Raw genomic sequence first — 10,261 nt, 5'->3', positions numbered from 1 at the left:
TGTGCCTAGTTCTGAGTGGTTGGCTCTGGATCTATGATCTTTAGCTTTGCTTTGTGTGAGTAGGACTGGCACAATCGTTGTATAATCATGTAACCGACAATTATGGACAAAAACCGTCAACTACAAAATGTATTGTCTTATTACATTTCTTTTAGGAGAAGGGGGAATTCACTTTATACTAAAGTAGAAATAATTTCCTCAAATGCAGTTTTTAATTTTTGCATCAAGTGGGTAAAGTTGGTAATCATTTTAAGAGCAGAACGGCACAGTCAGTAGGAGAAGCTTTATTTCCAAATGTTCTAAGCAAGTAAAAAAACAAACATTTAACAGGGGTGTCTCCAAAGCTGTGTTGTATTCATATGTTGTAGATCATTTTCTATATAATATATCTCTAAGGACAATTATGACAATAACCGTGACAATGAATCATTACCCCAAATTCTATATTGGTCACATTCCTATGTGTGTGTCAATGTTCTCTTCTTGAAAAAGTCCTTCATCCAACTGACAGTAGATAAACGGATAGAGTGGGGAGGTTTATGTTTAGGGATCTATGCTAACGTGTGTGTGTGTGTGTGTGTGTGTGTGTGTGTGTGTGTGTGTGTGTGTGTGTGTGTGTGTGTGTGTGTGTGTGTGTCCCACTCCTCTTCAATGTGTGTGTGTGTGTGTGTGTGTGTGTGTGTGTGTGTGTGTGTGTGTGTGTGTGTGTGTGTGTGTGTGTGTGTAGATCAGATTGGCAGGAACCCTGGCCTGCAGGTCATCTGGGAGGACGAGAAGCAGAGACGACGAGAAAAGAACCAGTCATCTCAGGTCGAGACCCCACAGTCACAGGGTGAGTGAACCAGTCATCTCAGATCGAGACCCCACAGTCACAGGGTGAGTGAACCAGTCATCTCAGGTCGAGACCCCACAGTCACAGGGTGAGTGAACCAGTCATCTCAGATCGAGACCCCACAGTCACAGGGTGAGTGAACCAGTCATCTCAGATCGAGACCCCACAGTCACAGGGTGAGTGAACCAGTCATCTCAGGTCGAGACCCCACAGTCACAGGGTGAGTGAACCAGTCATCTCAGATCGAGACCCCACAGTCACAGGGTGAGTGAACCAGTCATCTCAGATCGAGACCCCACAGTCACAGGGTGAGTGAACCAGTCATCTCAGGTCGAGACCCCACAGTCACAGGGTGAGTGATGGACAGAGCTATACCTCCTCACAGCCCAATCCTCCATCTGGATGTGGAAGTCCTGGGCTGGCGTGGTTACACGTGGTCTACGGTCGTGAGGCCGGTTAGACGTACTGCCAAATTCGAAATGCCTACTAAACTGGTTACTGTGTATATAGGACAATGCCGCAAAATGTGCCATCGTCTGCTTGTTGGAATATGCTCAATGTGAGCCGAGGTAATATGCATCAGACATACATCAAAGTGTAATAATTAAACCGCTGACTGCGTTCCATGCATTTTACAAGCATTTTGCTACACCCACAATAAAATCTGCTAAATCTAGGTATGTGACCAATAAAATTTGATTTGATGCTCCTCCAGATCGCAGGTTTGTCGCCTCGACGGAGAGCGAGAGAATCTTCATGAAGAGATTCAAGGAGATCCTGAAGGAAAATGAGTTTGATGTGTAAGTAAAACCTCTGACCCTCAATCTTGCTGTTTTTTTAAAACGTGGGCTTATCACTTTCCCCGTCTTTAGGGCAACTTGACTATAAGTCATCGATGGACAGACAGTTGCTCCACATTGCGTGAGTAAATGGCTGTGCTTGGTTTGGAGAGTTTAGAATGGGGGCAGCAGGACTGGTCTTTCAGAGTAAACATATGCTGCTTCCAATTTCGATAGCAAGATGATATCTACCACCGGAGAGACATAAATTGGTGTTTGAGAGAATTTACATCTGGTCTTTCTTTATGTTAAAACATCTACTTATTTTCCCAATGCCTTTTTGGTTGTCTACTGTGTATGAGATGGTGACTGAATGTCTCTTCCTGGTTCATCTTAATGGCCAGAGATGAGGAGGGAGGGTGTTGATTGGGTTACAGTGCTGTCTAGTATATCCCTCTCTCTGCTCCCTGCTCCCCCTTTTTTTCTGAGCAGAAATCATTTCCTTAGATAAATAAAAGTGCAGTTGGTCCTGTGTGTGCTGTTACATCAGGCCCAGATAAGCTAAGTTGTTACCAATGGGAGGAAAGCAGGGGAGGGAACATGAAATGGTTCTATCGAAGGCAGGTACAGGCCAGTATGGGAGCAGTTTGGGCCTTGGCACAGGGACCCGTCTCCTCCCACCTGGCAGAGCTTTGGCTTGGCAGAACTGTGCCCCACACACACACACACATACACACATACACACACAGCTCACAACTCTCACTGGATGACTGGCGCTATTCTACAATGTATAAAGAAAACCCCTTGAATGAGTAGGTGTCCAAACTTTTGACTGGTACTGTATGTATTAGTTATATTATTTTACTTTTAGATTTGTATGTGTTGTTGTGAATTGTTAGATACTACTGCGCTGTTGGAGCTAGGAACAAGCATTTCGCTACACCCGCAATAAACATCTTCTAAATATTTGTATGTGACCAATAACATTTATTTTATTTTTAATTGATTTGTGTGTCTCTCTGTATCTCTCTATGTCCCTCTGATTGTAACCTCAGACTGTACTGCAGTAAGAACAGTAGTGCTGAAATGTGTTACAGGCTGAATGAAGGAATCCCCTGACACCTTCTAGGCCCCCCCTGTAGCCACAAAAGTCATTAGTGACGAGACTAATTAATAAAGAGTGAGACAGTCATGCACACACAGGCCCATCTCTGGAGCACATCTGCATTCCTTCATCTACCCCACAACAACAAATTATGATTTATTTTTTTGCAGAGAAAGGGAAGTGGTGTCTAAAATATTTGGGGGGGCTAATTCCGGCATTTCTTGTTCCACCTTTTTGAGTTCCACCTTGCATGTTTTTCAATATTTAGTTGAGTTGCTAAGTAGTGAGTTGCTAAGCAATGCAAGGGTATAGCACGGAACAGAGTGGATGACGGAGCCTGAGGCATTTGGGGTAAATCCCAAAGAACCACTGGCTACTTGCCAGCTTTCCATTCATACCTCCTCCTACACACACTGTACACACACACTGTACACACACACTTGTTTCTCTCACTCTCGTTCTCCCTCTCTCACACACACACTGTACACACACACTTGTTTCTCTCACTCTCGTTCTCCCTCTATCACACACACACTGTACACACACACTTGTTTCTCTCACTCTCGTTCTCCCTCTCTCACACACACACTGTACACACACACTTGTTTCTCTCACTCTCGTTCTCCCTCTCTCACACACACACTGTACACACGCACTTGTTTCTCTCAATCTCGTTCTCCCTCTCTCACACACACACTGTACACACACACTTGTTTCTCTCACTCTCGTTCTCCCTCTCTCACACACACACTGTACACACACACTTGTTTCTCTCAATCTTGTTCTCCCTCTCTCACACACACACTGTACACACACACTTGTTTCTCTCAATCTCGTTCTCCCTCTCTCACACACACACTGTACACACACACTTGTTTCTCTCAATCTTGTTCTCCCTCTCTCACACACACACTGTACACACACACTTGTTTCTCTCAATCTCGTTCTCCCTCTCTCACACACACACTGCAGCCATATCTCCTGATTAAGACAAGGGATGCTAATAAAACCTGACTTCTGCAGTGCTGTCCCAGGAGCCCTGTCTGTGACTGGTGATAACCTTAGCAGTTACATGCCCACAACAGTCTCCCTTATCTCCCTTTGAACTAATGGCTCTTTTTAAGTAGGACTCAGTCTGGGTCTGTGGAGGGCGCGGCAGAGGAGCAGGATCCCTTCCCAGCTGAACGGCCTGTATACCCTGGTGTCCTGACCCCAGAGGTGCTGCATTGTACACCAGATAACCAGGTGGAGGTTCACAGAGACTCTCAGACAGGTGAGAGCAACAAATCTCCCTATCGACTCTCCAATAGAATGTCTCTTTCTGCCAGAGAAGGTGGATCGACATTTGTCCTAATTCTCACCAAACTCTCCTACTGTGACTGAATTTCAAGTATGACACACAGTGTTGATCTACATTAAGCCGAATCTGCTCGCTCAGTCTGCCAAGTCTCCTGTAGGAACAGTGGACATGCCAGGGAGGCTAGGCATCTGGCACACAGAGAGAGCCAGGATGGAGTATGGCTGGGCCTCATGCTGAACCACTCCCTGTGCATGTGTCCCAAATGGCACCCTATTCCCTATATAGTGCACTACTTTTGACCAGGGCAATAGGTAGGGAATAGGCTGCCATTTGGGACACACAGGCACTCTATTTGTCAGTAATGATCATTTTCCCCATGTCTCGCTCCATCTCGCCGTCTCGCTTCCCCCACCCCCACACCTCTCTTCCCCCACCCCCACACCTCTCTTCCCCCACCCCCATACCTCTCTTCCCTCCACTCAGACACTAAAAGGAACTGTGGTAAAGACCAGGGGGAGGCCATTGTGGATGAGGAGGCCATTCTGAGTCTGTTGGAAAGCAGCCAGACCTTCCTCTCCCAGAGATCCAGCCACTCCTCCTTACTAGGTAGGAAAACAAACCACACTGATTACTGTGTTCATTTGGTCTATGGAGAACAGCATATCCAACTGATCTTATGTCATTTTAATTGAAAAAATCTGTTTTTAATTAACATATTGCTTATATAGCATAGCTAGCTCCAGGAGATTGATCTGACCATATGACCTGACCAGGAAAAGCTCCGGGCCCTAGTTATAACTCCAGCCCATAAGAAAAGCATCTAAGAATGGAGCTGATTGACCTCCGAGGTAATTTCCCCTTAACATGCTGTGTTTACTGTGTGCGTGTTGCAGATGGCAGCCAGAACCATGCCATGGTGGACCTGCTGGCAGGCCTGGAGGATGATGGGTACAGAGAAGCCCATATGAGGCAGAACTCCCAGCATTCTCTGCCTGGGGGAGGGAGCGTTCACTACAACAGTGACGAGGAGGAGGAGGGGCCAGAGCGAGAGAGGGAGGAGGCAGAACTCAGTCTGATGATGTCACAGAGATGGGACAGCAACCTTCCAGAACAGTCTTCTAGACAGAGGTGACTCATTTTTGTTTCTTTGCCTTGTTCTTTTTGCTCAATATGAATGAATTATGAGTTTAATAATAACTCATTAAATGAAGAAAACAAATCTAATTACAGCATTCTTTGAAAAAAAATGCATGTCATCTATCTTGTGCCCCAGTTTTCATGCTTATTTCTTGAAGAGCTGGATTTCTCTTGTCACTGAATTCACATGATGGTAAACAGTAAACGCAGATGTTAGGCAGTCAGATGAAGGTCATCTGCGGTGAGCCGTGACTGAATAGTTTAAGCGACGCCTCATTGTTTAATCAATGTCTCTGTTACCTCCCTCTAGACCTGGTGTGAAGGATGCAGAGGAGAGCTTCAGTGACGAGCCCCAGGAATCCTCCGATGAGGAGATGGAAAGGAGGGGGGACAACTCTCTCTCTGCCAATCTGTCCATTTCTCAGCTGGACGGCGCTGCGGACGAGAACAGTGGTGAGTTATAAGAACGTAATGATAATAAACTACATATATCACGTCTAAGATTGTGTCATTGAGGCTTTCCTTTGATTCTTGTCACAGTATTGATATGTTATATCTGCGCTCCATAGATTCATTGTTAACGGACAAAAGCTCCAGGACACACTCGTCCCTCACTGTCACAGACACGATCCTGGGGAAGAGGAACCCCTTTCCTGGGGAGACTGTCCACCTGGAACCCCTGTCCTCCACCAAGGTCCTCCTGGAGTGCAAACACCCTGAACATAGGCAGGCCCACTCACAGGACGCAGAGGAACCAGCCAATAAGCACTTCCTCGGCCAGGACAGCCACGAGTGCTCCACGGTGTTCAAGGTGAATAAAGAGAGACCTTACATCCAGCCGGTCAAACACCCCATCCCCTGCAATATCGCCAACCAGGCTGAGGTTTCTCAGATCTGTGTGGACAAAATGGACGTTGTTCGGCCTCTGTACACCTACGAGAAGAAGACGATGGCCCTGGAGGAGTCAGACCTGGACGTCTTTCCGTTCAGCAACGGGAAGATCACCCAGAGCAGGAAGAAGTACAGCAGTATGAAGAACGTGGAGAAGAATCGTCTGTCCATCCTGCAGAACCACAGGAGCTTCTCCCTGTGTTACTCTGAGCTGAGGAACTGCCCCAGCACGACAGATCTAGAGCTGGGTCAGAAAGGCTGTAAAAGCCCAATCCTGAGAAACAGTATAACCCCAACTCCATGCCCCATAGAAGAGGACGAGCTCCTGGCCCCGCTGGAGGGCGGCATGGGCCAGGACAGCGAGGACGGCGACATGGGTGAGCTGAAGATCCGGTACGAGGACTATCAGGAGAACAAGACTGAGAGGACCATAGTAGCCCAGCAGGAGGCACACTATAAGTTTTTCCCCAGTGTTATTCTCTCCAACTGCCTAACCAGGCCAGCTAAGAAGGTAGTGGGCAACAAGCTGACAGATGGCTGTGCTAAGCTAGAGCAGTCAGAGACACGCAGGTCCAGGCTGAAGCTTGGCAAGAGGTCTTTGGCTGCTGCAGCCCAGAAGGCTAATGCGTACGCTGGGGAAACCCCAGCCTCTGACACCCAAGTCAGCACAGCCTTTATGGCCATCACGCCTACTTGTCCAAAGAGCACGAACGCCGAGGAGAAGCCAGTCACAGTGGCAAAGTCAGTCGTAGTGGGGACTGGACCCACAGAACCACTGCCAGAATCCCCTGCCCTGGCACCTACCCCTCTACCAGCCCCTATTGCTTCCCCTGCACCGGCCCCAGTCCCTGCCATTCTGAATGTGGCGTCTGTGGAGTGCAGGTTGGCCCCACTGCTTGAGCTCCCCGCTAAAGTAACCTGCACCAAAGCCTCAGGTCTGCCTGGCAGCAAGTACACCTTGAGGGCCAAACGCAAGATGAGCTACGACAGCAGCGAGGATGGGGAACAGTCGGTATCCTCTCGCATGAAACACCCTCTGGCCCTCCGAGACCGCTTCAAAGAAAACTACGTCCTCAGCAAGCAGGAACTAAAGTACCAGAAAAGACAGAAGATGTACAGAAAGGAGCCAAGGGAGCCGCCCATCATCATCAAATATATAATCATCAACCGGTTCAAAGGTCAAAAGAACATGTTGGTGAAGATGGCCAAGGTGAGTGCTAAGGAGCAGCGGGTGGTGCTGACACCTGACAGAGTGGAGACGTACACAAAAATGTCCCCCATCAAGACCTTCTGGCCTAAGGTTCCACAGTCTTGTGCGGTCAAATTCCCTCTCAGTGAGCCCAAGGCTAGTAAGAAACAGCCCAAACGAAAGGCCAAGGTCAACACCACCACTAAGAAAACGGTCAACAGCCCACCCAGAGTCCGAGTTAGGCAAGGGGGTGAGAGGCCTAGAAGGACTAGAGGCCTTAGAAAAACCTTGACTCCCTCTCTGCCATGGCCCTGGCCATGTTACTGTGAACTGGCCGATGACCACGTCACTGAGTACACTGATGTGATGGTGGAGTTGGGTTATCTATCTGAGAGATCCCTTAGCCCTGTTGATTCAACCCCACCCCGGTGTTGGTCCCCCAGTGACCCCCTTATGGAAGCCATAAGTTCTGATCGGTTGGTGAACCGATTAAATGATCCCTGTCTCACCTCTGTTTGTCAGGAACCCCCCCCAGAGTCGTTAGGCCGAGGCGTGCGGAACCGCAGCCGGACTGCTAAACCTAGAAATGTAACCTCTACCAGCCCAAGAAGACGGATTAAGCTTTCAGAGGAAGTCAAAAAGGAGAGCACAGCGAGAAGGAAAAGTACTATTGGGACTCCAAGGAGGAGAAAGAAAGTTCTAGAAACAGTTGATGGAACTAGTGTGGGTGGTGTTTGTACTACTACCATCACCACAAGAACGAGGAGGCCTCGGGGGAAGAAGCAGGCAGAAGGGCCTGAACAGCCCCCTGTAAGAAGCAGAGACTGTGACAGTTCCCAGCACCTCTTCCCAGAGGGTGAGCTGCCTTCTACTGAATCCTCCTCAGAGGACATACCACCCTTTCAGAAGCCAGCAAGCAAAACCAGCCAAATCATTGACGGCTCTAAATCCCTAACCCAGTTCTCGCAGTCTATTGAACCAAAGTCTGAGGACTGTGAAAGCTCCATCATGGAGGTGAACCAAAGCTTTGCTTTTGAATTCGTCCAAATTCGTCCAGACACTACTGCTGATGAATGCACTTCCCAACAGGTTAAATCCCCAACCCAGGTGGAGGACAGAAAGGGCACCCCCAAAGCAGAGTCCCCTCACTCAGGCCTTCGGAATGGGAAGACCTTACCTGAGGACATCTCTGGCCTGGCTGTTCTGAAAAAGCTCCAGCAGAGAGGTGGGCAGTGCCTTTCCACTACAACACAGCCCCCTGGCTCCACACCAGACCCTGCTGCAGCCAAGCCATCAAGAGCCAGGAGGGCTCCCTCAGCCACCCCATGGAAACCCCGGGCCCCAAGAACTACAACTGCCAAGGAGGGGAAACCCAGAAGCAGGAAGGAGAAGGTGAACTCTCAGCCAGAGGTACCTGTCAAGCAAAAGCCCCCCATGTCAGATGACAGTCCAGTGTTCCTGTCAGACCCAGGCCTGGACAGCTGTTACTCCATAGAGGACAGCCTGTCCCCAGAGCTCCCACACAACTACAACTTTGACATCAACGCCATCGGTATCGGTAGCCAGGCAGAGTTCTCCAGCCTGTACATGGGCAGCCAGTTTGTTCTGACCGACAAGAACCTGCCTCAGAAGTTCCTGAGTGACATCACACAGGAGGCGGTACCTGCCTTGGCGCTGAGCTTAGAGACGAGGCCCGAGGTGCTGTTTGGCTCAGGGGAGGAGCTCCAAGAAAGCTTGTCCGGACCTCTGACTCCTGAACTCTTTGACAAGACAAAAAATTGCAAATTTGTGTCCAATCATCGATCACCTCTGGACTCTGAGAGGTTACCAAGGAGCAGAGAGTGGGGAACGTCTCTGGGCAAACTCCACGGCCTCAGCCACTTCCAGGGCTTTCACTGTGAGAGGAAAGAGCTGCTGTTCTCTGCCTTTGACCCCATCTTACCACTGCCTTTGAGCTCTGCGTCTTTCGCAGACAACGAAGGGTTGCAGACTGGAGACCTACTGGAGGGGAATTATGCTTTTACATCGACCACGCCCTGTAGTTCGCCACGCTCCTTTAGCTCGCTATCCCAGGTGAAGGTCATCAGCCAGCTCCTCAGAGGGACAGGGGGGGGGGCCCACATCCTCAAGCCCCTCATGTCCCCTCCCAGTCGGGAAGAGATCCTCACCACCCTCCTGGACCTGGAGATGTCTGAGGTCACATTCCAGGAGCCCTTCTGCAGCAACCCCTCAGACGCCCCAGGGAAACCCAGGTAAAATCACTAAACTCACGGGATTACTTTAAAAGCACTTTATGACAGCTACAATGAGGGGGAAAGTATTTGATCCCCTGCGGATTTTGTACGTTTGCCCACTGACAAAGAAATGATCAGTCTATAATTTTAATGGTAGGTTTATTTGAACAGCGAGAGACAGATTAACAACAACAAAATCCAGAAAAAAACATGTCAAAAATGTTATAAATTGATTTGCAATTTAATGAGGGAATTAAGTATTTGACCCCCTCTCAATCAGAAAGATTTCTAGCTCCAAGGTGTCTTTTATGAGATTAGGAGCACACTCTTAAAGGGAGGGCTCCTAATCTCAGTTTGTTACCTGTATAAAAGACACCTGTCCACAGAAGCAATCAATCAGATTCTAAACTCTCCACCATGGCCAAGACCAAAGAGCTCTCCAAGGATGTCAGGGACAAGATTGTAGACCTACACAAGGCTGGAAGGGGCTACAAGACCATCGCCAAGCAGCTTGGTGAAAAGGTGACAACAGTTGAAGCGATTATTCCCAAATGGAAGAAACACAAAATAACTGTCAATCTCCCTCGGCCTGGGGCTCCATGCAAGATCTCACATCGTGGAGTTGCAATGATCATGAGAACGGTGAGGAATCAGCCCAGACCTACACGGGAGGATCTTGTCAATGATCTCAAGGCAGCTGGGACCATAGTCACCAAGAAAACAATTGGTAACACACTACGCCGTGAAGGACTGAAATCCTGCAGTGCCCGCGAGGTCCCCCTGCTCAAGAAAGC

The 10,261-nt window shown here is 48.7% G+C and overlaps 1 protein-coding gene across 4 annotated transcripts in view; it reads left to right on the top strand.

Annotated features, from left to right (window-relative positions):
- LOC118397878 (DNA polymerase zeta catalytic subunit-like) overlaps positions 1-10,261 on the top strand; it is a 110,973-nt gene that overhangs the window by 73,460 nt on the left and 27,252 nt on the right. Inside the window, exons 7-13 of one of the 4 annotated variants that reach the window (XM_052471113.1) lie at positions 728-832; positions 1,548-1,632; positions 3,844-3,989; positions 4,500-4,622; positions 4,910-5,144; positions 5,464-5,606; positions 5,723-9,485. In XM_052471113.1, coding sequence (XP_052327073.1) covers positions 728-832; positions 1,548-1,632; positions 3,844-3,989; positions 4,500-4,622; positions 4,910-5,144; positions 5,464-5,606; positions 5,723-9,485 — 4,600 coding nt within the window. Of the gene's footprint in view, positions 1-727; positions 833-999; positions 1,053-1,131; positions 1,185-1,547; positions 1,633-3,840; positions 3,990-4,499; positions 4,623-4,909; positions 5,145-5,463; positions 5,607-5,722; positions 9,486-10,261 lie in introns of those variants that run through there. The other 3 variants (XM_052471112.1, XM_052471115.1, XM_052471114.1) reach the window with 3 other exon arrangements.

The sequence above is a fragment of the Oncorhynchus keta genome, chromosome 19 (assembly GCF_023373465.1).
Source record: "Oncorhynchus keta strain PuntledgeMale-10-30-2019 chromosome 19, Oket_V2, whole genome shotgun sequence".
NCBI lineage: Eukaryota > Metazoa > Chordata > Actinopteri > Salmoniformes > Salmonidae > Oncorhynchus > Oncorhynchus keta.
Note: the sequence above shows the minus strand (reverse complement) of the source record. Positions and strands in the feature narration are given on the sequence as shown.